General features: G+C 37.1%; 1 protein-coding gene across 1 annotated transcript; it reads right to left on the bottom strand.

The window, feature by feature from the left end:
* On the bottom strand, nt 1-27,725 carry LOC121413694. Its single transcript, XM_041606619.1, has 6 exons — nt 27,482-27,725; nt 7,088-7,220; nt 4,694-5,740; nt 3,818-4,053; nt 2,403-3,221; nt 1-1,481 (listed from the first exon to the last, which is right to left on the bottom strand). The coding sequence occupies exons 2-6, from the start codon at nt 7,209-7,211 to the stop codon at nt 1,383-1,385; spliced, it is 2,325 nt and encodes a 774-aa protein (XP_041462553.1). The 5' UTR covers nt 7,212-7,220; nt 27,482-27,725; the 3' UTR covers nt 1-1,382.
* Between the last annotated feature and the right edge of the window lie 158 nt (nt 27,726-27,883).

The raw sequence follows: 27,883 nt of genomic DNA, 5'->3' as shown, positions 1-27,883 counted from the left end.
TCATCCATTTCAAACTTGGATAAACCGCCCTGGGGCCCGTCGCAGAAAGAGATGCAATTAAACGCAGCTCTAAAAATCACGCGCAGCTTGATTTTCAACCAATCAACAGCGCGCATTTGGGACTTGCGATTGATCTTTTGACTTGGGGTTAAACGCAGCTCTTTCTGCACCGGACCCTTGGATAGCCATTTTAAAATGGCACTGGTAGATTAGGTAGCAAAGATCACAAAGGTGTCCTATAGAGGATAATCTGAAAATGTTCTTGAGGGAATACCAATCATGCCAGTGAGGTGAGTCCAAAGAAGAATCAATAATTTAAGACTGTCGTTTTTAATTATACTTTGCAGATGCGCCCTCTTGGAATGATGACGAAATAAAATATTTTACTTTCATGAAGACTATAATACAGATCTTGTTTTCGCTCAAAGAATGAATAATATTGTGATTAAAGGGGTATCTCACTGACCGGCGAATGTTTGCGAATGCGAACGTAGCGAATTTGAGATTCCGCCAGGGTTCATAAAATAGGTTGTAAAATCTTCGTAAAAGGCTGCGAGAAAATATATTTATTTTTTCCTCAAACAGTTGCGACCGTTTGCAAACCAGTCGTAAGCCTTTGCCCGGGCAAACGGTTTTAAGACCGTGTCACTAAAGTTCTGTTTTATTCGCCAATACTAGCGACCAATTCACCACATGGCTTCTGTATCAGATCGACAATTATTTTAGATGTGTGTCAAAGCTAAGGTGTGCTAACATATTTATTTTCTGTTTTGAAACAGTTCGAACATAAATTTTGATACTGCGAGCAAACATTCGTGAGGGTTTGCAACACTCGTTGGTGAATCTAAAAGTCGCAAGTTCGTTAGCATTCGTCGCTCATCGATAGAAGGTAAATCAGTCTCCTCCCCCCGGCCCCCTTCATCAGATATCATGAATATACAACTTTTGTAATTAATAAAGACAACGCCCGATGGCCCACAATCAGACAGTCATTTAAGATGAAAACAGAAATGATCTATTATTTCCTTTTCAATTAATTCAAAATTGTTTACACCATCAACGTGAAAAACAGAAGTAAAATTTTTAGTTTTAGTTTTTCATAGATAAACCATGATTGCTAGTTTGCGACCATTGATAATCTTAATTTGCTTTATTTTTTATATTGTTTACTACTGATGGTAGTCTTAGAATATTTCTCTTAAATCAGATGAATCAATGTAAATGTTAATATAATTATCAATCGATTCACGAACCCCTATTGTGTTGATATCGGTTATGTCTGTTTTAAGACCCTTGCGTCTGAATCAAAATCTATCGGGATAATTTCTGATAAAACTTGAAATAAAAATAACTAGTAATCAATATTTGAAAGAAGAGTGAAGTTATATTCTTCGGTTTTCACTGCTAGCGGTACGTTGTAAAAATTCGGCAAGTTTTTGGATCAAAATTTGTTGTTTCATCTCTTCAAAGAGTTGAGGAATCTGTACAGAAAGTAAAGAAAATAAGAAGAAAAAAGATAAGAAGGATACGAGTAAATCATTCCCGACGGAAGAAATAAAAAGACATGATAATATACCGTTGAGCTATCATAATCCACCAAATATTATCCAGTACCATGATTGCATTACAGCGGCTGCCAGTAGGTTCATTTTGGTATTGAGAAAAATTAATGAAGGCTGAAATCTGCTGAAGATCATTAAACATGAATGAAAATGATAAGAAATTAATCAAAATTGGGAATGAATTAGTGAAATTAAATCAGGAAAAGTAAAATAAATCTTTGCTACTTATTGGACAGTGTCTCTGGTTTTGAAAAAACAAAAACAAAAGCGAATAGAAAAACATGGGTAATGAACGTAGATGTCGCTCTATGTGATTTAAAGGTGACAGATACATAACCATTTTGGCTACTTACTCTGGCTTATGCTAAAGTCACAACAACAAAATCAACTCCAGACCGATCAAAGCTATTATTTCGAAAGATGGGCATGGTGGCTCAGTGGTAGAGCGCCCGCCTCACGAACGGAAGGTCGTGGGTTCGATCTCTGGCCGAGTCATATAAAAAACTTTGAAACTGTGACCTTCTTGTCAGGCGCTTGACGTATGAGAATATAGAAGGGTAATAATAACATTATGTTAGGCATGGCTCGCTGGAAAGCAGCTTACAACGGATAGCAATTACCCTGGGTAAATAATAGTAACTATTATTATTATCATTATTCTTCTTATTATCAATATTGAGACTTATCACCCATATCATCGGTTGGTTTGGAATCAATTTTGTTGTTGTGTATGACTGTAGCATGCAGTAACTGGTAACGGTACGAGGTTAATTCATTCTTGATAGGCTATTTACGTATTCACAAAGGATGATGTCTTCAATGCAGGTCCTTACCACTTACGTTTGATTGGAGTTCGTCTGGGATATCCTCCCAGTCGGGAACTGAGGCGTCTGATTCGGAAGCATCTGAAAAATATTCGGCTTCGTTCGTCCCTTTATCCTCTCCAGATAAAGAACTGTCCCAGCCACCCACTTCCACGGTGTTTCCTACTGCGTCGTTTTGTTTAGTGTCATGGCTTCCTTCGCCTTCAGTCTGGTCGTCGGATATTGCATTTTCGCCATCGTCGTCGGCTTCCTCGTTGGATTTGAAGTTACCCCACTGCGTGTTCTCATCCGAATCGAACTGCTGGTTGTCATAGCCAACGGCGTTGTTGGGTCCGCCATCCACTGGATCAGCTTCAGCCATCAATGCCTGGAGGAGAATTTCTCTCTGGAGTTCTGGAGACGCGTCCCTGATGTGCAATAGATGTTCGAGGATGGTATCTTTGGCTTCCTTGGTCTTGATTGCGGACATCAGCCGGGATACCATATCCGAGGCTTCATCAGGACCTTCGATACGACCAAACTGGAGGTACTCTCCCCACGAATGTGGTTCGTCCAGGTCCTGCGGGTTGAAGGCATTGTAGGGTTGACTGAAATCCTCTCCACCGGACTCCCATGAGTTGGGAATCAACTCATCAGCGAACTCGTCTGCCATGAAAGGATAGCCATATGCTTTCTTCCTGTAGAGTGATTTCACCACCTTTCTTCCGTATGGAGGCGGTGGTGGAATCTGCATTACTCTCCGAACCCTAAGAGCGTTAGACCTCGATGGCTGCCTTCCGGCTAGCTGTAGGGCCAAGTCTTCTAGGGATTCATCCATGATGGAACGCTCAACATCCTGTGGTGAAAAAAACAACGCTGAAAGATTATACGAAACGTCTTTAGATATCGGCTACGGTACTAATTATCAATATTTGCTTTGAAAAACTTGGACTATTTTATCAATTGAAGATATTATATATATATTTTTTTCAAAATTACGCAAAATTTTCCTAAACAATTGTCTTGGAAGTGACAGGAAATGTTAAGATTTAGTGTGAAGTGTCGGAGAACAGTGACTTTTATCACAAGCAGTACATACTCAAAACAAGAACTAATCTGTATCAAAACGATTGAGCCTAGACATCGAACGCAATGCCTGTCCAAAATATAACGAATTTAAATAACTATCGCAAAAGTGTTGTTAGATCTCGCTAACGAAAATGTTTTATTCTATTAAGAAATACCAAACAATCTTGTCCGGAAATTTGAAAATATATATCATCGCTAGCGATCGGTTCGTTCTATTGTCTAAATCTTTTCGAGTGACTGACTTTCGTGCTACAAACACAATGGCAAACCGACCCTAAACCGAAATAAAATTCGAATGACAGATCACATGACGATTTTAAGTTGGTGTCATTGGAGATTGTGGCGCTAATCAGCAGAACTTACCCTAAGATACCGATATCGTTTATTATAATGGTTGATCATATCAAGGCCATTCGTCTGCTCTTCCAGCAAGGCGTTGTCCTCGTCGAAATCAGGAGGCAGTTCCCATGGCAACGTATCATCAGGTGGTAGCTCTGGGCGGATAACGTTGTCTGGTGGTGGAAGATTCAGCGGCTCGGGGTAGAACGGTCCCGGGTCTGGTATTTCATACTCCTCGTCCTCATCTTCATCGGGAATTACTGGTGAATACAAATGAAATGCAATCAGAATGCAATTATAATGAAAAAAATGCGTTTTTTTTTCATTTGCAGAGTGAAATATACACTATTAAGATGTTTACACGGCTTTGGCCCAGATGTGGCCATATTGTCTAGCTCATGTGTGTACGTTTATGAAATATATACCTCTGTCGAGAATGTTCGCCACCACGACGCATACAAGATGCTGAAAAAAAATAGCTGAACTAGGAATTAAAAAACCCCTTGAATTCAATAATTTAAATTTGATCTAATCAAGAAGTCTTTTAAAGTGAACTGTTGTTTCATCTTACTGAACCAGACTTCTTTCATCTGCTTGTTATTACAATTAATGAAACATGAAGAAACAAATAAATAAGTAGTCAATTAAATGATATTACTGACGCTGGAATCATGATAACTGCGATCTAGTAGAGGCAAAGAATTGGGCAACCATTCTGTCAAAGGCATTGTGCCGAATATAAATTTGAGCTCAACTTAAATTCTGTTGATATTTTTAGATCATCAAAGGATTAATCATCAGGACTATACTGACAAAAAATTCGACCACACATATTGGGGATTCTCTCTGCCACATCAATCAACCAGTATTTGGTGACAGTCAATGCTGTCATTCACTTACATGTGCGTTTCCGGAGACCTTCCAAAGTTGGCATGCTGTTGAGGAATGTTTTCAGATCCTCTTTATTTCTTCTCCTTCTGTCCAGCCTTTGTATAGGCGCTCCAAGACGACCGCGCAGATTAAGAAAGACCTTTCTCCAGTTTGTTTCCTCTCTTGGTTTAATTTCTATTCTTTGTTGAAAGTTCAGCGGTTTCCTCCCAATATCGTTGAGCTCAAGAACGGAGTCCCCTGCATCGGAAGAACTCATCCATGATGACTCTAGCGCAGAGTCACCATCAACGCTTTCATCTGCAAACGCAGACGATATGCTGTCATCATCTGCATCAGCAACTGCCAAGTTGTTATACCTTGGTTTGCCCCGGCGTCCCCAACCTAAGTCTCTCTTGAAACGTCGACCAGGCTTTATGTGATTTGCCTTCCTGTATGTTTCAGGAACGTTGTTCATTGCTGACTCAATGGCATTGTTCTTCGGTATTGCCTTTGAGCCGTTCTTTGGCACTTCTTGGTTACCTTGGATTACCTGACCGGGGAAGCGTTGTCTATCATCTGAAACAGCACCATATCCGTTCCCGGCCATCATGTCTAAGTCGTCGTCGCCCTGCGTGGCTGAATCATCGTAGGATTCCCCTGAAGATGAATAAAAACTCTCCTCCCCGGACGCCGACTCCAGGTCCTGACTGGCCTTCTCCCGCAGCTGATGCAGAAGCGACTTCAGACGTGATATCGATCTGTATAGCGGCTCAATTTTCTCATTGACAAGCGCAGCTTCGATCCCATCCAGGATAGCTTCCTCGGTCTGTTCGGCGTCTACGTCGTTGATACTTGTGAAAAACCCATCAGGCAACCACGACGGATAGGACATTGAGTATTCAGAGATGTCATCTTCATCGTTTGCAGAAACGTATGATATATCTTCCAGTTCTTTATTATCGTCTCCTTCTTCATTCCCGTCAATCTTGTCTGCCAAAGGTTCTTCTGATGCGAATTCAGGTATCAGTTTCCCATCCCCTGGCTTGGGCAAGTTGGATAAAGGCTGTTGGCCTTTATCTGCAAATTTGGAAGTAATTACAAAAAAAAAACATAAGTGAAAGCGACTAATAATGTTCGTCATATTCTAGCAGTCGGGTAAGAAAATAGCTTGAAGGTTTTTACCCTTCTTTTCAGACAAATGAATCGACATTGTTGTTGAGTATTGAAAAAAAAACGAGTTGCTTCGATCAATACTCTAATGACATTGCTCGGATGAAATGTTTACAATTGCGCCAATTCATGATGAAACGTGTATACGTCGAACGATTTGGGGAAAAAGTTGGGGCTACATAAATTGAAATATGCAAATCTTATTGATGAACATTTTATGTGAGTAAAACTAACTATTCAATTTAATAGTGCGGAGCATGTATGATTTGAAACGAATTTGAAATATAGTCCAACTTTGACAAAACCTCAGCAGAAATTCTTGGCCTACATCATCATGACCATAGATCTTTATTGCTCGGAAAGTCGTTCGTAACCTTTTTTATGAAGAACTTTATGAAACATTTAATAACCAGCTACATTTTATCCGAAGAATAAAAGCAATATCGGCGGTATGGATTTAAACAATCAAGCCCTTTGGTAGATATTATCCAACAAAATCAGATTTATTGTGTGTATGGAAAGCTAAATATAAACCGAAAATAGATTATTTTGCTTCGTTATATATTATCAGCATGGAGCTAAATGCTCCATAGTATTATGGTTAAACAACAGTATCAATTTGAACTTGAGAATCTATTTTTATTTCCACAAATGTGTAAAATTTACTTTGTCACTGCATTGTGATTCCCAGTGGCAACATTCGATTTGCTCACATTACTTATACACGAGGCAATGTACTATCTTTGCCAAATTACATTGGCGGTGCTAAGTGATTCTAAAAAAACACCGAACAGTTAGTTTATCCATTTGATAACGCCAATTTATAGTGACCAGTTACAAAAGAATTTCTCGGCTTTTTAGATAGCTATTGCCCACCAAACAGACATACAATATTTTATCGTCATCCTCCTTTTCACATTTGACTGCTTTTAAAGCAATTCAAGCCAATATTATTAAGTGAAAGGAGGGAAATGTCGAAACGACATAGTGTAGATTGGAAACAACGGAAAATAAGTACGAAACCAAAAATGAACACATCAAATATATGCAGATTATTGTGTTTATCCCTTTTTTTTTCTTTTGGGGGATGACATCTGTTGTCCCCCCCCCCCCCGATAATCCTCCATGCTGACGCCAATCGCCTTTACAGGAGCGGTTCTTAATGGGACTTTAATTTAATCTGTAGAATTCTTCTAATTCTCTCAGAACAACAATGACATATCGTGTTGAATATCACCAAGCAAAAATGCATACCTTCAGTGTCATCGACAGGGAGCACTTCCGTTTCCGGTTGACCTTGGTCAGGAGCCCCTGATGGGGCGGTGTACCCTCCGCCCGCGAAGAGCAACAGGGAAACCAGGGCACAAATAACCTTCATTATGAGGTACTGTGGTTGAGATGAAAAAAAATGAGAAGAGAAACATTAGATGAAGCAGAATGAGAAAATAAGGAGGAGTAAAAGAAGTAGAAGAGAAAATAGAAAATAAAAGAAGAAGGAGGAGGAGGAGAAGAAGAAGAAAAAGAAGCTGAATAATAATAATAATAATAAGAAGAAGAAAATGATGATGAAGAGGAAGACTGTCCATCATACTTGTACAAACTCTAAACAAACTGGATAAATCTTTACCTAAAACCCCCATTCCATAGAGATCAAGACCACTGAAAGACCTTTGAAAGACCATGAATTCTGGTTGATCGTTCAGAGGTTTTCAATGAACCTACAATGGTCTTTGAGGTCTTGCACGTGTCCTGACCAATCTTTCATTGGTCTTCGTGATGTTCGTGGTCTTCATGGGCTCCAAAACTTTTTGAAAAGGTTCAAAACAGTCTTACAACGATCTGACAGGAAATGGTCTTACAGTGGACTTTCAGCAGTCTTTCAGTGGTCTTTCGATGAACTTTCTGAAGTCTTCAAAGTCTTTCAATGTTCTTTCGGCAGTCTCTCAAGATTTTTGCGGAGATTACTGTAAGACTCATCATGCTCATGAGAGATCATTCAAAAATCACTGAAAGACTAGGCAAAGTCCATGGAAAGATCTCTGAAAGACCATTGAAAGATCTCTACCAGCAAGACAAGAAATGTCCATCAGCCTTTCAAAGTTCTCAGAGGGGTCTTTCTGAGCCATTCCATAGAGATGACAAATTTCAGTGACCTTGAAGACCGCTGTAAGACTTCACAAATTTTAAGTCTTTCAGTGGTCTTTCTACGGTCTCCGTTCTGTGGAACAGAAAAAACAAATATTGAATAAGCAAATGTCATGTAAAAATAATCATAATGAATATCATCTTTACCAGGACAACAACAAATAAATAATTCTTCTGTTATCGAATAAGAAGTTGCTTTGAGAGTTTTTACTATTGCGGAATAAAAAATATAAATACTGCATTAATAAACTTAGAACAACCCACACGTTAAATCTGATTGAATTGGCATTACTTTTAATCGGTACATGTGACTACATAGATTTCCTCCCCTAATTGACAAATTATTCACATTTAAATCTTTTCTGATGATGTCTGGACTTTAGATCAAATCCGCCGGCTTTAAATGTCATTACCGTCTCCGCCATTCAGAGTAGAATTATACTTAGAGATAACGAGAAAACTTCTTTTTATTAGATAAAAGACAGTATTTCTGTCTCCAAGATTATATTAGGAGACTGAATTCAAATATTGCTTGCGCTTTATAATCCCGCCCTAAAGATTATAAAACATTTTATTGAGCTAACTTATTCATTTTTACGAGAAACTGGAAATATGCTCTAGTTAAGTAAGTCGATATTTATCGGAGTATAGTAGAGAAGAAAACAAAACTCTTGAATTCAATGCAAAAGTGGAAATAAACTGGATTGTCCCATAATATACTATACAAGTCAAGACTCTTTCTTTGACAAGCTTGAAACTTTGTGATAATCACTGAAAAAAGGGCTTTGGAATAATAACGGCGTCAATTTTGCAACATTATATTGGCTTACATGTCACCTTATGAGTCAATTTACGTAATCATGCATGCAAACAGCCAACCTGTGTCCTTTTTCAAATTCTCTTTTCTACGCTTGGCAGAATTGAATGGCGTTAGGTAGAAATTGGAATTCAACCCATGTAAAGATATTTTCGTCTTCAATGACCCGAACATATTTGAATAAATAACGAAGACTTTCAGGAGATTATAAAGTCACGAACCTTGATTGTAAACAAAATTGACTTCGGTGAACTTTCATTGTTCATTATTGTTCATCAATAGTTAATACAATGCATTTACAATAATAAATGGGTGTTAAATCCGATACCAGTTGCTGTACCTCAAGGAACAAACCCTTAGGTGTTAAAATTACACCCAAGAGGTCATTTTAACATATAGAGTGTTAAAGTAAAATAAAGTAACACAGTGGGAAGGGGGGACGCGCCCCCCTACCAATGGAAAGTATACATCATTCAAAATCGAAATAAAACATATTTTGGTCGAGATTACCTTACTCTTTGGGGGATAACTTTTTTTGCATATTTTGCTTTTCAAATTTAATTCGGTCGAATGCCCCCCTACCTTTGGGGAGAGATTTCCGCCCTTGGGTACACCACATATTTTGTTGTATATGATAGTGATGCATGGCATATTGTACAGACATGCACTCCGTGTGTCTGCACTTGGTATTAATCGCAATCGAAAAATACCCTGATACAAATCTTTTCTCAACGCAGATGAGAGTGAAACGAAGAAAGCGAAGAGGCAGACTTCGTCGTATTCTTGTGTATCAAGTATGGACCACTTAAGACGAATTCATAAACAGTAAAGAGGATCTAATTTCCCTATAACTTGCTTGTTAGATAAAAAACTTAGAAATAAAATGACAATTACTAAGAAACTAAAAAATATAGAAAAAACAACCAAAAAAATCTCTATAGCCTGAATTGCGGAAGTGTAAAAGAACATTATCGAGACAAATCAAATGGCCAAAAACAACAATAAAAGCACACAAATAAAAAATGTATTTTAGGGCTTAAGCTATGTCGTGACGCATGAACAAAAGTTGAAGAAAATCTCAGACAGAATTCGAAGAATCAAATATTGTTATGACTCATTTGCCGAACTTCATTTTGTAATTCAAGTAGACAAATAAGTATTGGTTGTCTTCTTACGGCTCCACGGCTCCAAGCTAAGTATTCCAGACCGACGCTCAATTGTCATTGTTAGACATCGAAATTTATTTTTAAATTTCAGTCTCAATTTGATAACAACATGCAAATTAGCTATGCGTGTATATTCGTCAAATATTTAGGCGAGGGAATTATCACTCTCAATTTCCGGTTAATTAAGCTATCATACAGCACGTTAAAGGATTCTTTCAAATTTTACTGTTTATGATCATTGCAAAAGCACTTTTTGATTTATGTCTGTATTATGGGTAAAGTATTATTTGAATTGATTTGAAGCAAACAATAAATGCAATAATATGACGTGACTATAATTCCACACAACAATCCCTTTACCTCACATAGACACAAAAAAGCTCACAAGTATATTTTCAACTAATTAATTGTTTTAATTAATTTTTATTGATTAATTTATTTTGTAATTTATTAATTAATGTTTAATTGTTTTTCCCCGTGTTTTTCATTCAGAGGATGGATGAATAAGTGCCCTCTGTTTTGTAGGCTGGACGTTGATCAAAGACGTCCCCGGCATAAAAAATGACTTGGGTTGACTATCGACCAACAATGAGTGAACTTAAACCAATGTCCACTAAACGACCCGAGAAACCGAACTACATTATCGAAACATTAGATGGAAATAACTCGGCCGATAATGCAGATGTATTCAGTTTGATCATGGTGATGTGCGGTATCTCCGAGTTAGGTGGGTGCATTATCTATCTTTATGCTGCTTTAAATTAACATTGCGAACCGGGAAACAAAGTACTACATCAACGGGGAAAAAGGAGAATATGCGATTATTAACGATAAGAGGAACGAAGACCGCGGAAACAGCGTAAATTGCTAGTCTGGCGCGGGGGAATTGACCGGGGAGTGCAGGTATCATGCAAATAAGGGACGGTAATGCCTAGGGAATTCTAACAGATATAGGCAATTGGTAAGATGAAAGAGAAGATGAGCTGTCTGAAAATCTGAAAAGATCTGGGGATAAGTATAAAAAGTTTGAGGTGAACGAGGACGTGAAAATACGGGGATACCGTCCGCTGAGAGGTGTATTGGGTTACCCCTGCTTGGAAGATAGCTTCGGAAGAATGGAGCGCGGTGGAAGATGAAGTGAAAAGAGAGAGAGAGAGAAAGAGAAAGAGAAAGGGAGAGAGATGATCTTTGAAAACAGGAGGTAATGACAAGGAATGAATACATATCATACTTAGTAAATAATACGGAGAGAGAGAGGGGAGAGGGAGAGATGGGGGGGGGGGGGGAGGGGGAGGAGTGAGGTAGTAATGGTACAATGAAAAGAGCCCATTAAACAGATAACATGGGTAAAATATACCATGGAAGTGTTTTTTTAAATCAGTTGTGATAACAGTAAAATGTGGCAAAAATCGACGATTTGGAACACAACGCGCTTTCTTCTGTTTACGGTACAACCTCAGATAAAAAAATGCGTGTCGGCCAAGTTACAAATAATTAGAGTAATACGATAAAGAGACACATTCCCTAAATAAAAAAAACGATTGATATGATTTTTTAAATGGAAAATAGATGATTAAATCGAATACATTTTTTTTCTCGTTCAAGCTTAATAGCAAAATGAATACAAACCTTAAACAGATTTTTTTCTATCGAATACATTTTTTTTCTCGTTCAAGCTTAATAGCAAAATGAATACAAACCTTAAACAGATTTTTTTTCTTTGGCGAATAATTTTGAGCAGTATACATAACAAAAGCGCATTCCCCGACCAATGTAAACGTGACATACAGAAGAGTTTACAGTCCGGTGACCAACGGCTGTGAATGGAATAAAGGAGTTTCACCTTTCGAATGCGGTTTAAGAGAAGCTCCGAGAAAGTGCAAGATATATCCAGTTTTACGCAGCTTTGAATTTAGGTCATGTCTTTATCATCAATTGTCAGGCTTTAAGCGAAATATCTTAAGCATGAGCGAGTTTTCAACTTCATCAAATTTCTAAACGTCGCAAAGTGAGGTAAAAAAGACAACAACATTGTTTTCACGCACACAAATTATTTCGAATGATTTGATGTACCTATGTATATAACATGCGACACAATAAAAGCATTATGACCGGTACATGTACGACTTGTGAACAAAATAATGTTCATTTATACCATGCGTATGATTGAATAAAAATCGAACAAAAACACAAGAAACCTGAATGATATCATAAAACTGTGATGGGCATGGTGAGTTAAAAGTAGAGAGCCATAAACTAAATCAATGATTATAATTCAAATAGGATTCACGGGAGACGGGAACAAATTATAAAGTACTCGAATGCCCCGAAACTAATCAAACAAAATTTATTACAATTTTCTCGCGATAATCAAGTCTTAACGCAATTCTTTAGCCAATCGTGCGAAGTCACTCACAACGTTGCCACGAATGTTGTGTGTACCACTGGTAAATTACATAAAATCAAAGATTACGATTTAGGAATAGGCATATACGGCAATGAAACAAGAAGAACTAGGCAAATTTGATATCGTTGCGAACCATTATTTTTTTCGTGACCCGGCTGGGAATTAAATTAGGAAAACTGTACAAAATATGGCGTTGCGAAAACTTTTGTCTAAATGAAACCTGGTTAACCAGGTTTCATTGACATTTGTGACAAAAGAAATATGTGAACGCAGCGCACAGGTCAATAATGTGAGATTCGACGTGCAATGCAAGCGAGAAAGCAAAGCGATCGAGAAGGAAGTGAACTTGGGCTTGTTTCGTAAATGCCCTGTATAATAATAATAATAATTATAAAACACTTCATTTATATAGCGGCTTTTCATCAGATACAGGGAGCATTAAAGAAAGTAAAATAAAACAAACACAATTTGGGAGCATAAAACATACGAAAAATAACTACAAAATTATGAACATTATATGGAAATCGTACAGATGTGGGGGCGTCGTGGTCTAGTGGTTATGACTCTCGTCTTTCAATCAGAGAGACGTGGGTTCGATTCTCAGCCATGGCGTGTTTTCCTTCAGCAGGAAATTTACCCACATTGTGCTGCACTCAACCCAGGTAAGGTGAATGGGTACCCGGCAGGAAGAAATTCCTCGTAGGCCAGAGCGCCTGTATAGGCAGCAAGGCTATAGCCGGGGTAATATATTAGTAATAACTTATTGTAATGCGCAGTTGAGTATACATATAGAAAATGCGCAATATAAATGTACAATAACAATATTACCACTATGATAGCTATAACAGACCTTAGCAGTCAATCAAAATCAAGAATTCGATATAATAGATATTAGGATAAAATAACATGAAAGCAATTCTTTAAGGGTTAGGTCTAAAATTTCTGGAGGGTGTGCTTCCTTCCAGTGTAAATTCTAAGTTGAAAATTTTAAGTACATAAAGTGGGCTAGACATTTTGGGGAGTAAATGAATAAGGCGAAGAACAATTACTGGTATATGATCTGATTATCACAGTGACTCGAACAAGATAGACAATCATTATTATTTTTTCCCGCAAAGTTCTGGGACGAATGTAATCACAATGCTCATCTTCTGTCTGATCTTAAGCCATTTGCTCATCTTCCGTCTCCTTGAGCGATTTCATTCAAATCCACAAAGTTCATCTCTCCACTCATACCGCTCCAAAAAAAAAAATCCGAGACTCACATTTTGACTTCTTCATTCAAAACACGTTCCTGTTATGATTGGTGCCACTTTACGTGTCCTCAATAGTGATTAGAGTTCGTCAATATTTATATTCTAATTTTACCCTCGGGTTTCGATTTGTTTCTAACATTGCCTACTCCCAATTCTTCATAAATTCGTGGTTGCAGATGGAATATTGATTAATTTTGAATTGGCGGCTCGTACACATCCGGGAATGCCAAACTGGGGATTTGTAATTATAGTCTAATCATTACGACAATGTAATATAATGTCCATTGGTCAAATCTTAGTAGCATATTGTATATTTCGTTTTCTTTGGAATATTCAGCAAATGGAATACTAGTACTTATGCATGAGATTAAACAAAAATGCATTCTGAATGAATTGTAAAGCTGAGGTTTTTCATCCACTGAAACTCACCTGTATTGGAAATCGGATAAAATATGACAGCGCAAACTCCAAATATGCCAAAAGAACAACTGGAAATGCAAGAAGGGGCCGAGTAATAATTACAATTAAAGTTGTATGTTGTGATCATTTGGCTCATGCATGATAATCGTTGCAGCTTCAGTTATATTGAGCATTCTATGTATCCTGGGGGCCGTTTCATAAAGCTGTTCGTAAGTTAAGAGCGACTTTAAGAACGACTGGTGATCCTTTCTTGTGGTGAATAGTATAATCATTGGCGATGGTTTGGCACATAACAAAGGTCACCAGTCGTTCTTAAAGTCGCTCTTAACTTACGAACAGCTTTATGAAACACCCACCAGGATAGAATATAAAAATGATAGGGTAATGATTTCTTTAAAAAAAATACTTTTTCCATAGACTCAATATTGGCCGCCATTTCAGCGCTTCATATGCCAGTCAGTTGTGAGTTATGCAAACTTTGCAAATAGGATTATAATACCCCGCCCCCCGGCATTCACAGTGACATGAAGGGTATAATCATTGATTGTCTGCTGCATTAAGAACAACGCACAATCATGGCGACTTATTCTGTCGGTTAAGAATATCCAGTTACGGTTTTATTTCCAACGTAACGCGAGCTATGTCCCTTCTTCCGTTTTAAACACAATATTTTAAATCAACAATTAAGATACTTCTCTGTTTGACAAAATCAATTTTCAAGGAAAGGTAATATACATGTAAATTATGAAACGACAAATTCCAACTCAAGCAAAGCTTGTATACGTGGATTTCTCATGGAGGGAAAACAAAATTAGAAAAAGAGAGTGAAGGAAAAAGCAAAGACTAAATACAGCTCGTTCAGTTACATGTTTTAAGAAGGATTATTATTTTGTACATCTAGTCTTGACAACTATGCGCAACATCTTAAAAGGTTAAACGAAGCATTAATTCATGTTATGCGGTAATAGTACTTTTGGATATGTACAGTCACATGATTTATGAGACTGGCGGATTGTACAATGACCTCTGCATGAACATTCACCAAAACATACTTCATTTGGTTCAATGTTCGTTTGGTACATGGCCATGGGAAGTGGGGGCGCTGGGGGTAGGTATGCTCTAAATAACCAAAATCAGATTTATTTGTGTTCCGTTACTTTTGTTTTATTTTATTTTTTTGCTTGACAAGCCATTACCCCCTGTTAAAATTGTTCCAAGGGCCCTGCGCATAAGCATATTCAAGACATAGGATTGAGACCCTCCAATCACCCTGCAAAGTCATTTTGATTTCATTAATTTAAAATAATGACCTTCGCACTATAAATGCGAATCAATGATTAAAAAAAATGAGTGTACAGTTGTAAAGGAGTAGTATCGATACAGGAAAAAAAAATCATAAACATTGTTTCTAAAAATGAATAAATTATTGAATACCTGAACATGCTGAAAGCCAACCTTCAGTTATTAATTTACTGGTGGTTAAGAGCATTAATTGTTTAGAGTAAGTGCTAATTGTGATTTCAGTCATCTGGTTATACATGCATTCGAATTAGTAACATTACGTTTTAAGGCAAAGAAAAGGCTGCAAGTAAAGCTGCTATAATGCCTCAACTCCATTCGCTGCTCCAGGGCGTGATGTTGCCGGCGATCACGCCGGAGAGGAGGGGAGATGGAGGGGGAGGGAGATGGAGGGGGTGTATTCTCTCTTGATATTCCACTCGTAGCCTATGGAAGAGGGTCACCTCCATAAAAAACCCCTCAAGAAATCACGGCCTATGCTTGATTGCATATTTCGGGGAAAATGAGAGAAAGCGAGTGATCCAACCTTGACTGATAGACATGGGTCGATTGAGAGGCTTGCGATTGTGACGTCACAAAAATCACTCAATGGACTAGTCAAGATAAACAAGATCACCATTTCAAATAGAGAGAGTCAGAGCCCATGACTGGTCAATATGATGGGTCCGATGGAACCTGATTTTTTTTTTTGGGGGGGACTTGAAATGTGTACATATTTCATACTAAAGAGCAAAAATACCATTAATACCATAAAAAGCACCATACAGGGCTGGTGATAGAGCGAAGTGACCGATTTTAAATTCGGACTTTCTTTTCATTAGCTACAGATTAAAATTAAAGGATGACGGATACTTCAAGTCTAATTTTTAGAAATTCTGTAGTGATTAAAAAAAAGAGTTATACGCAGCACTACTTACATTAATGAAACAAGGAAGGTAGACTGTCAGATTATATAGAAAGAATACTATGGAATTGCTGTGATCGATCAGTGGATGAATCTTCGGACTTTGAACCACAAGGTCTGAGGTTCAAATCTCACTGCACATCTTGCGTCCTTAAACGTCTGTCTATGTACATTTGCCATTCTCCACCAAGGTGTGGTAAATGGGTAACCGGTAGAAAGCATTTACTTGAATGTTGGATCAGGGCAAGCCGGAGTTGATAATGTGCAGCAGCTAGGAACATATCACATTTCATGTATCTATTCATCAAAGATATGAATACGATGAATGACATGATTGACAATTAATTAGCTAGACTGAGTATGAACCAGTATAATACCCGGCTGTGAAATAGCGGCCATGTTGTGTTTGACACTGGAAACTATGTTGCTTGCTGTTGATTGCACTGCAATTAGAGATAGTACCACATTTTTCTTTTTATTTCCTCTTAGACTCTGGGGGGGGGGGGTGAACAAAAAACAAACAAACATGAAATCTATTTTGGCATAACCTAAAATGTCAGTTAACCGGAATTTAACATGTTATGATGACGTGAGGTTCACTGGACTATTTGCCTTAAGCGCTATGACGTCATAACCTTTCTAATTGCTTGGAGTAACGAATGATATATAGGGATTGATGAGAACGGCCTTTACCTGTTGCCATGGTAATGAGGCGGATGAAAGGAACTGCTCAGGAATGGTATACAGGAGAACGTATTCCTGGTCTGAGTTCTATCCGTCGACCGTCTGCTGTTGGACCACACTGACACGATTGGAGTATTTTTAACCATTATCCCTTTGGTTACGTTAGCAATTAGAGAACGACCTATTAAAACTGATTTCATTATAGGCGCTTGTTCTTGGTGAAGAATTGTCACGAACAGCAAAACGTGATGTGTCTTCATGCCGCAATATCTTACTTGGCCTTTGAGAGGAAGAATGAAAGAGACAGAAAGAGAGAGAGGAGGGAGGGGATATTACATGGATGAACAAGTAGAGGAGTGGCATACGTTACTGATAAATGTCATTCTTCTCGATATAAATATTTCCATAACTTCCTTAAACCAAAGAATGACGGAAATCTTTGATATTTCAGATTTGTCTTGAATTTCGGGATTAATGAAGAAAAAAAATCCAATAAACCTAAAGCTGGATATAGATAATATAGAAATGAACGAAATCATAAAATTATCAACAAATACTAACACTTTCCTTTCTCTCTCTATGGCCCACCACCTCACGGTTAAATCCACCCTCTCTTCGTTCACACGACTTGCCCAGCCCAAATATCCATGCGTTACCCCTCCATCAATGGAGAAACAAGTATGTTGCAAATGTCTGGGAAATTACTGATCAAGAAAATGTTGTACAGACTGTACTTCTTAAAAGAGTTTAGGATTAATTCTATGACAGAAAAATTATTAAAGTCAAAGAGGCGAAAGATACTACGGTGTGTAACTTTGGCATGCAGATGGGGGCACCATGGACCCCAACAACTAAAAAAGGAAGAAAAAGGGGGAAAAAGGAAGGAAAACATTATACTTTATGTGCTCTGAATATTATGTCACAATCTATAAAATATATATATATATTTGTTATAAAAACGTAAAAATTATGCTTCGCTTCCGTCGCTCGCTTTTGACCCCATTCATTAGGTCTGGGCCCCTGAAAATTTGTGGATTATTACGCTATGTAAAGCTAAACCAGTGATCACGGTTTTGGAGGCATTCCAAAATTTTCCACTCTAACCTACAGTAGCGTTTTTTTTTTGTTCTTTGTGTGCTTAAAAAAGCGATAAAGTACGTCAGAATGATATTATAATCATGACCGTGATCATACTTAAAATGGAAAGGCGTCAGAAGAAAATCTTAAGTGTGTGACCAGTCAATAGTTAAAGGATCTTGAAGAGATCCGAAATTGAGATTCAAACCCATTTCACACCTTCAGATTTAGCCAATTTTAACAAACTGGAATGATAAATTTTTTGGAATAGAAGAAAATAGACGTCTAAAAATAGCAAAAGAAATTATCCCTAAAAATGCCCGAATAGATGTCACCATTTCCGAATGAGCGAAGTAAGCGAAAAAAGCAACAAAGTCTTCATTAATATATTATTTTGTGAGAGAATTCGACAGAGAACTCAATCAATAACTTCATATGTCATCGTTTGCCTCTTTTATTTTGTTTTCCTTTTCACTGTCGTGAACTCAATCAATAACTTCATATGTCATCGTTTGCCTCTTTTATTTTTATTTTTTTAAATTTATTTTCCTTTTCACTGTCGTGGGTCCCCAAGGTCCCACTCTCACATTCTGAACCCATATTAGTTTTTCATCGAACAAGTAAGGTCAAGATAAGCTAAAATCATGAGTGTTATTTTTAAGTACAGTAAAATATTAAAACTTCTTTTGGTCAAAATTGGTGACTGGAATAACTCCACCAATACAAAGATCGCCGTTGTCTAGACTTGTCTAGTACTTGACTAGGTAGAGATCGATTTTACTTTTATATTCTGAGTCCTGTTTTATGATATATCGCGATAAAGGCATAATTTCTATAGCATGTTTACTATCAGCAAATCGCAATGAATGATTTCAGTAGCTTTTAACTGTTATTGCAAATTTGGTAATAAAACACGTTTTATGAAACATGGCCCTTTTCACTCACTTGCTCCGTTAATGCTGCAGACTGCCGAAAGCAGTGTGACATTTTCAAGTTCACACCGAGCTTGAGGATTTAATCTCCAGTCCACAAATGCCATAAATAAATAGTAGAAACTTGAGTGACACGAGTGCCAGCTTCAAGGGCTGCTAATAAATGCAAACATCCCGCATGTCCCTCTGGCGTATTATGTAAAGGACATAAAAGATATTCCACGCTATCACGTGGATAAAAGGCGTATTGTGTTTGTGATTTAAGATTTGCCTTGTTCGTGCATCCTCAATTATATAGTTAGTGATATCATTATTAAGCATAGCAATGCATCTGATACATTAACATATTTTAATCCAGTCTTCTTGCAGTTTATGGATTGGTTTATAGTATACGGACCTGCCTGACCCCAAATTGCGATTCTAGTTCCACCAACCTATGATTTCATGATAATATCTGTAAAATCAGGGTTATTTTTTACCACTATTATCACCTTAGATCTCGTTCGAGTAAGTTGCACAACTGTGAAAGAATGAATCCTATTTCACAACAGAGAGATGGCACAGAAAACAACATGTAAAAACGTGTATTATTGTTGAAAAAAGTGTAACATGATGGTAAGAATGATATGCTTATCTTGCTAATTTCTCAGCAATTAGGGCCCCGGTTCATTTTTTTAAAGTAAATCATTTAGAAAATAATCTTAAATAATATTGGGACCATGAAATGAAACACTTGTATCATTCTTTTGGATTGTAATTTTTTACATTAAGTGGAAAAGGGTACAATAATGCACCTTTCATTATTATTTGCACTAATAGATGCTCTTTTAAATGCTTAAAGGTGTAACTTTCATCTTTTAAGGTGCATAATGCTGGACGTTAGAAAGGTTCAAATTGGTCACAAGGTTCGTCTCTGTACTCTATAGGGTGCTCAATATAGCTAAATACATCCTTACCTGCTTACAGGTGCACAATAATTGCACTCACTAGCAACCTGTGGGGGTGCTGCTATTATACGAACCACTACAGGGTTCAAATTTGAACCCCTATATATCTGTGCACCAACACTTCCTTTGGTGGTATGTTTTATTTTTGGATTTTGTTCTTAGTTATTTTTAGATTCCAACCACAACTTTGAAAATCCACATCAATCGTTCTCGCTAGTTGTTGCTCGGCAATTAATCAACAGACCCGACCACGTATAAAAAGCTGAATATGGAATCATGAATTAGTTAGAAATCGTCGTACAACCGTTATAGGTCATTGCTATATCGCTAGAAAGTATTTCATTTTGGTTCATATAGGAAAATAACTTGACTCCCACGCAGCTTTTAAGCACAGAGAAAGAGCTATCGAAGTGGAGGGGAAATGGAACAAGTATAACAATCCCATTCATGTATATTTTGAATATCCTTGAAATGCAATGCTGAAAATTATTATTTTTTTCACTCTCGAGTTTATCCATCACTTCCTCTCGCCCACTTCTTTCATTTTTCCTCAATATTTTTGGTTTGAATGGAATACCATTCCTTTCAGTAAGGAGGTTCGAGAAACAAAGGTAATTATATAAAATAAATCCTTTAATTTGTTTCTCCTAACTAAATTCTTTACATGGTGAGATTGAAGTGAACCAAACAAAGTAAAGACAATTATATCATAATCGGGTGGACAAATAACGACATTGTGTAATTTTTAAGTTGTACATTTTATTTTTCTTTCTTTTTATCGAAATATATGTTCTTCTTGTTACTTACCAATGACATGTGAATATTGTGATTATGTATATTGCAAAACCAATAAAACACATACTTAAACAAAGTTTTAAAATTTAATAGTTTTTCATCATGAATATACAACTGAGCAAGCTGATGATATCGTTTTCCCAACACCTTCTTTTGCGTTTCATATAAACTAAAACTTGCAGATTGAGTACTATTTTGGAAACTTCCAAGCGAGCGAAGCCAGCAAACCAAATTAAACAAAATAATGTTCACAGAGCAAATAATTGATTTGTAATATATCATGAGTGCAAAAGATAAATTAGCCAGGGAATGAAATATGAAAAAAAATTTGTTGTTGAAAAATATAATACGATACAATTATTCAACGTTTGGGGTAAATTTTCGGCGGCCTCCACCAGCTGAACCTTATATCAGATAGAAAAATGAATAGGGTGGGAGATGGAGGGGAAACTACTGGATAAAATGAAATGTAAAAGTAACACTAGAAGGATGAAGGACACGGACAGTCTTGGTCCAAGACCAAAACGGGGGGGGGGGCACTTGTTTATTATGCAAATTAGGAGAAGGGAAAGACGGATCGTGGGGGAGCGAATCTAGTAAATAAACTGCCGATCGTGACCCGATACACCTAAAATTAATATGTTATTGCGGTCAAGTTATTTGCTTCTGTAATCATGTTGATGTACGAGAGGGCGAAGCGAGTGACGGGAATACCTGTTCAGTGTGTATGAAATCTTAATTTATTATAAAAATTCAATCGTACACCACTTTAGCATCAATAATATTTCTTTTGCTTTGTGAAACCATGATATCTGTACAAACCTGTAAGCTCCATTTTGCAGGACAATCATATCCCTCACTGTCAATTTTCCGGAAGGTTTCGTATATGCTGTTCCAAGAATTGGCAACAATAAATTGATTTACTCAATGAACATGAAATTACATTTCACCATGTAACATCTATACGCACCCCAGATCATGCAATATGGATACCGTTATGAAATACTCATAGATAAAGTGATATCTCCCCGTATTTGCTGCCGTCAAGGAGAATACAAATCAAATAATCGATTTCCATTCAAATCACGTTTGACAAGGGTTCGGGAGCATCTAGCATTAACTGCTCATTTTCATCACAATTTGAATTTTTCATGTAATAACCTTGCATGTTTCCGTGGATTCTTGATTGCTCCTTTCACTTACTTTCAAGCCAGAACACCTGAAATTGAACATTCATATAATGTATAAGACATTAAAAAAACCAGTGCCACTCCTGGAGAATCCAGGGTGTCTACGAGTTTCATAAAAACGTAATAGATCGTAGTGCATCAGAATAAATCAAAGCGCAGTTGCTGAATTGTTTTTAGCTTAAAAACTAATACCTCAAAATAATTTGTTATTATTCGAGTGGGCATATACTGATGGAAACATGACATGATGGTTTATGAGCTGGTGAATTCAATAGTAGTTTAGGCCGCGGGGTTGTACTATTAGAAGTGACAGACGCCAGCGGCTTTAAAACTCGTCCGGAAACAGAGATATCCTACGTGCCTGGTCAATGTATCTCTTGAGGAAATTGAATCCATAGTAAGATATTTTTGGTGAAACTATTTCTATGACAGAATAACAAAAAGATTCCACCATCCCATATTTAAGTCTAGGAGGAGCATTCTGCTACAGCCACACGCACCGCCAAAACCGTATCCTGGGCTCCGTAACACAAAGATTAGCGATCAATCGCTAAATGAACTGACCAATCAATATCAATGTTACACGCGCATTTGGTTTAAAATACTGACCAGGAACCAATCAGTGCGGTTCTTTCATATTTGCAATCCATCGCAAACCTTTGTGTTACGGAGCCCAGGTTGTCCAATTCCCATGTAGATGCAATTAATGCCATCTATGGTTCCACATAATTCCCGCTCTCAAAAAATTACGTCAGTGAGATACCTCTTCGCTGATTTGCTGAGAATATCAACAAACTATGATAAGATGTATATATGAAAATCTAGTTAGAATTAAGAATAAAATATCTGCGTATTTTTGTCTTCCTGGCACAAAACTTCTTCCCCAAAATGGAGTGGGGTTTGCATAACAGGACATAATCTTTGTCGGAAACTCGCTGAGAAATAAAATCCCTTTGTTAGCTACTATTTTAAAGACAAATAAAGACATCACCGATAGAGGGCGCTAGATATCTATTTTTTTCTTCGATTTTTCACGAAATATTGCAGAAATAAAAGATCGAATGGCCACTATATATTCTTGTAATTCTGCTTGTTAGATGCAGTATATTTCACAAAATTTCCCCTTTTAGGAGGGGCTTTACCTTTACCAAAAGAGGGCATTTCTCCAATTTTGAAATTTGTGTTTTCAAAAAGAATTTACAAAATAATGTCTAAGTTTATCACGGTCACTACACTCAGAGTAGAATGTTACAATCATATCCGATGCAACTTACAACACAGATTTTACCAAAGTTTTAACTTTGTTATACTGATGATGGTTAGGGTGCACCGTATTTTTTTGTAGGTATATAAGCACCACAGGGAGTTTTTACGAGGTAAACTATGGTGTGAAACACCTAAAGTCTGCTGTCACGGGCGTTCGATTAATCGCTATTGAGTCATAACTAAGTGGTTAGCTCCTGCATAATCGCGATAGTCATGTGTCGTCTGCGCTGCGAGGCGATCGAGGCAACGCCACGGAGCGCACCGCGAGGTGTGGACCACAAATTATGCGCGGGAAATGATCTGCATTGAAGTGTGAAAGTAGCGTCCACTGGGGCGGGTTTGATTGAGTTTGTGAGATGGGCACTTTTCTGCGAGGTAGATGGACTGAGGGGAGGAGGAGACAGACGATCGAGGGGGTAAAGAAAGACTGAAAGAGTTGGAGGCGAGGATTTTGAGTAGGAGGCGTAGATGGAATATGAAAAGGTACGAAAGTACACCGACAGAAATATGGAGTGAAGGAGTGTCAACAGAAACAAGAAAGAAACAAACAAAGATAGAGAGAGAGAGAGAGAGGGATGGGGGATGCTGCGAAAGGAAAACAGAATAAATATAAAATGACAAGGAACTTATACCCGAAAAAGAACAATTTTCAAGTCAGACGGAAAACTAAGAACCTATAAATTACCATTCCAATACAAAAATACCGATAAAGAAAGAAAATAAACGAAAGGACATTCATGTAAGAAGCATAGTACCGAGAGATGGAGAAAGGAGGATGGTAAAAATCTAATAATGTTCTAGTCATGTAATAGCGTGGTGTAATCCCGCTGTAATAGATCAAATCCAAGTTCATCCGGTCAGGTTTAATTAAGTTCAGTGGAAAACCGATCAGTACGTGCTAAGTGATTAAACCAAAGGTTATCAGTGGGAGTTGTACGTAAAAGAATATTAAAAGATACTTGATGGATAAGTAAGGTTTTTTGAAAAAAAAGGCTAATCTGATCGGACAAATCGTGTCGAGGGCGAGGATTAAGCTAAAGACTGCAATATACGTTTTTTTTCTTACTTGATAAGGAAAAGCAGGTATTATCCTATTAAAGGACAAGTCCACCCCAACAAGAAACTGATTTGGATAAAAAGAGGAAAATCCAACAAGCACAACACTGAAAATTTCATCAAAATCAGATGAAAAATAAGAAAGTTATGACATTTTACAATTTTGCTTAATTTCACAAAACTGTTATATGCACATCCTGGTGGGTATGCAAATGAGAAAACTGATGACGTCATCCACTTACTATTTCTTTTGTATTTCATTATATAAAATAGGGAATTTCCTATTTTTATCCTAATTGTCAAGTTAAACAACCATTAATTCCTTCCTGAACATTTGGAATATGCATTGTTTAATACTATATGATTCAGTCAAATTGGTCCTTATTGTCAAATCTGTAAAAAAATGAAATATTGATTATTCAAACAATAAAAAACAAAAGAAATAGTGAGTGAGGGACATCGTGGACTATCTTATTTCAGTTGCATATCACTGTTTTGTGAACAATAAGAAAAACTTTAAAATGTCGTAACTTTCTTATTTTACATCCGATTTTTATGAAATTTCCAGCATTTTGCTAGTTTGATTATTTAAATCAACATTTTTGTGGGGTGGACTTGACCTTTAAATAAAAAAAATGTGCATAGGGTAAGAATTTTTTCTCCACACCATCATGGTAATATCTTAATCTGATAAAAGGATTGTCTGGCTTCTGCTACTTGGTAAAATAAGTCGTAAAAGAAAGTAGGCCTTCAGTTTATAAATAGTAGAAAAGGGCCTAGAACAAAAGTAGCAGTAGTATAGTAGCAAAAGAATAGAAGTAGTAGTAGTAGTAGGAGTAGTTGTTGTAGAAGTTCACTGTTTCTGTTTTACTGAAAAAAAAATTGCAGAAAGCAATAACAGAATCATTCTGTAAATTCATAAAACAGGAATTTGTCTGCAATTTAAGAGAACAGGTCTGTTTAAAAAGGGGAATAGGGTGTTTTATTTAATGAAATTTGTAAGGTTCTATACACCAAATACCAATTTCCTGTAATTTCACATGATATAATGTAAGATTTCGCAATCTGGTAAGATTACAGGTGTTCTCGAGACTCTGCTGCTGGAACTTTTTTATTTTAAGGATAGATTTTCCAACAGTGTAGTAGTTGTTGTTGATGATGTTGCAGTAGTAGGAATAGTATTAGTAGGTAGTATTGATAGTACAGTAGCAGTATAGTAGTAGCAGTAGTTGTAGTTGTTGAGGCATTAGCAAGAGTAGTAGATAGTGGTAATAGTGGTGGTGATGGTGGTAGTGGTGGTGGTGGTAGTAGTAGTAGTACCACTACTATAGTAGTGGTAGTAGTTAGTAGTAGTGTAGATGTCTTCGTCGTTGTAGGCAGAAATAAAGATATTTTTAGAGAAATGGAGACACGTGTGGGTTGTTTGATGAGAGGGTGGGATATGTGTGACATTGGCGTGGGTGTGTGTGAAAGAGTGTGTGTTAGGGTGTGGTGTACTTGCTTGTGTATAGGTGAAAAGAACGCCATATATGTATGCATTTTTAGTGCATAAGTTTGCTTGCTGTATCATTTTAAGTGTAAAAGGGCATGCTCGCGTTAGTGGGTGGGGATATGAAGGTGTGTGTGTGTGTGTGTTCTTGTGTGTATATGTATTAGGGTGTACCTATGTGATTATGTAAGGTTTATCGTAATAATCATCGTGTTTATTGAGAAAATGTTAGAGGAAGAAAAACATCACTTAAAATGACATGACAACGCTAAAGCTAGGTAAAACGCATATTAAAGGACAACATAGACAATGGAATGATAAATGTCTTCATGATGTAGAATTCAAAGTTATATAAAACCATGTTTCTTATTGCCAAAACAAAACCCCGAGAATACTCAATTCAAACCTTTATAGGTTTTTCTAAACTTTTACATTTTGGTCTTGCTTATCATACCTCCTCAACAATATGTCCATAACATGAAACATGAAAACTAGCGTTGGTAATATCCTGGGCAAGCTATATTATTATTAGAGTACATTGATACAGGACATCCTAACGACAAACGTATTTGGTAAACTTGAGTAACCTGATCCCTATCTGATTAAATATTGAGTGAGAAGGCGTACTCCCATTAAATTTTCAAACGTTATAACCTCTCCATTATAGCAAAGCAACGATGGTAAAGATGCATTTTATTAGTTAGATTTTATACTGAACAAAAGCCGATCGGGGTCGAGAGTTTGTAGATCACCATAATCTCGTTTCCTAACCTCAGATGTTGTCGATAATCTGCGTGATCTTGTCTGCTTTACTTGTTTGTATTCAGTCCCTGGGTGACATCGGATACGTGTCTGGGGGTCAGCAAAACTCTGCCGCAATGTTTTTTTTTTGTAGATTCAGGTCTCTACTTTAAATTTCGTTGCAAATAATCTGACGAATTGGATTTACAAATGCTCTTCTTCTATTCATTGAAAATGAGGGCTTTCTAACATTAATGAAAAGGTCAGACATGGCGAGACATATGCACATCAGAATAAAAACTAGATTTATATGCTTGTACATGACGACTCAGTATTGATAATACATGGAGAGACAGAGCGAGTAGTAAAAAGCAGCAGCTGTAGGACGAAGTAAAAGTAGAAGAAGAAGAAGGGGGGGAAAAGAAGAGGAAGAAAGAAAGAAAGAAAGAAAGAAGGAAAGAAAGAAAGAAAAAAAAAGATAGAAAGAAAGAAAGAAAAAGAAGAAGAAAAGGAAGAACAAGAAGAAAGAAAAAAGAAAAAAATAAAGGAGGAGGAGAAAAAAGAGAAAGAAACGAAGAAGAAGAATAGGAAGAAGAAGGTGGTGATAATAAAAAGTACATTCCTTTTTTCGATGGCGACAATCACATTCATGAAAAATGATAACCCATTTAAAACTCGGTTATTTCTGCTTTTTAGATTACACAGATAGGTCGATATCAGTATTTTGAGACAAAGTCGCCGCTTTTCATATAATAGGCGCACATTTCGGAAAATTTTCGAAACGCGCTATTCAGAAAACCAGGATTATGAAAATAGAAAATGCCTCATAATTTCAATGTCTCCTATCTGGTATGTAAAAGATAATCTACCTGGTATTGAGAAAATCCGTTGAGGATGATGATGTTGAAAAATACAGTACAAAATATATATCAGGTTACAAAATCTATGTGAAAATCAGTTCTCATGTCTTGGGCGCCACATCCACGCCTCCCTCGCCAGTTCATGATTAAACATATCGTCAAAAACACGAAAAATATACTCAATTAAAAGTACTCACAAAAATTGATTTCCAGCTAGCACAACGTCATCTATGTGGATTTCACTTCAATCTGTTGCAGGAGAAAAAAGGGAAGAGGAAAATTCAAAGCAATAATAGGCGTATAATATCCAAGCTAGAGCACAGAAAATATTCAGATCAGGCAAGAGACAGCATTAGGAGAGTAGTGTCAATGGGAGAAGTAACTCGTCAGCACTCTCCGCCCGACACCAACAATAATGAATTGATACACGATGCATAGAGTACGCGGCGCCTCTCGCCATGATCACGTGACAGCGGCGTTATAGCCAATACGGACGCATGCAAGGTAAACACGTAAGCATAACGTACTGGAGTGAAAGACATGGGAATATACGGGAAAATGCATTAGCGTGGGCTTATTGAAATAGGGTTTATATTTTG

This window comes from Lytechinus variegatus, chromosome 4, assembly GCF_018143015.1.
Source record: "Lytechinus variegatus isolate NC3 chromosome 4, Lvar_3.0, whole genome shotgun sequence".
NCBI classification, from domain to species: domain Eukaryota; kingdom Metazoa; phylum Echinodermata; class Echinoidea; order Temnopleuroida; family Toxopneustidae; genus Lytechinus; species Lytechinus variegatus.
Note: the sequence above shows the minus strand (reverse complement) of the source record. Positions and strands in the feature narration are given on the sequence as shown.

Excerpts from the sequence above, each read along its gene's own strand:
- LOC121413694 (XM_041606619.1), bottom strand. The coding sequence starts at position 7,211 with ATGAAGGTTATTTGTGCCCTGGTTTCCCTGTTGCTCTTCGCGGGCGGA. Across the intron at positions 4,054-4,693 it reads AGGTCTCCGGAAACGCACAT|TAATTCCCGATGAAGATGAG; the intron begins GTAAGTGAATGA and ends TGTATTCACCAG. Across the intron at positions 3,222-3,817 it reads AACGATATCGGTATCTTAGG|GATGTTGAGCGTTCCATCAT; the intron begins GTAAGTTCTGCT and ends TTTTCACCACAG.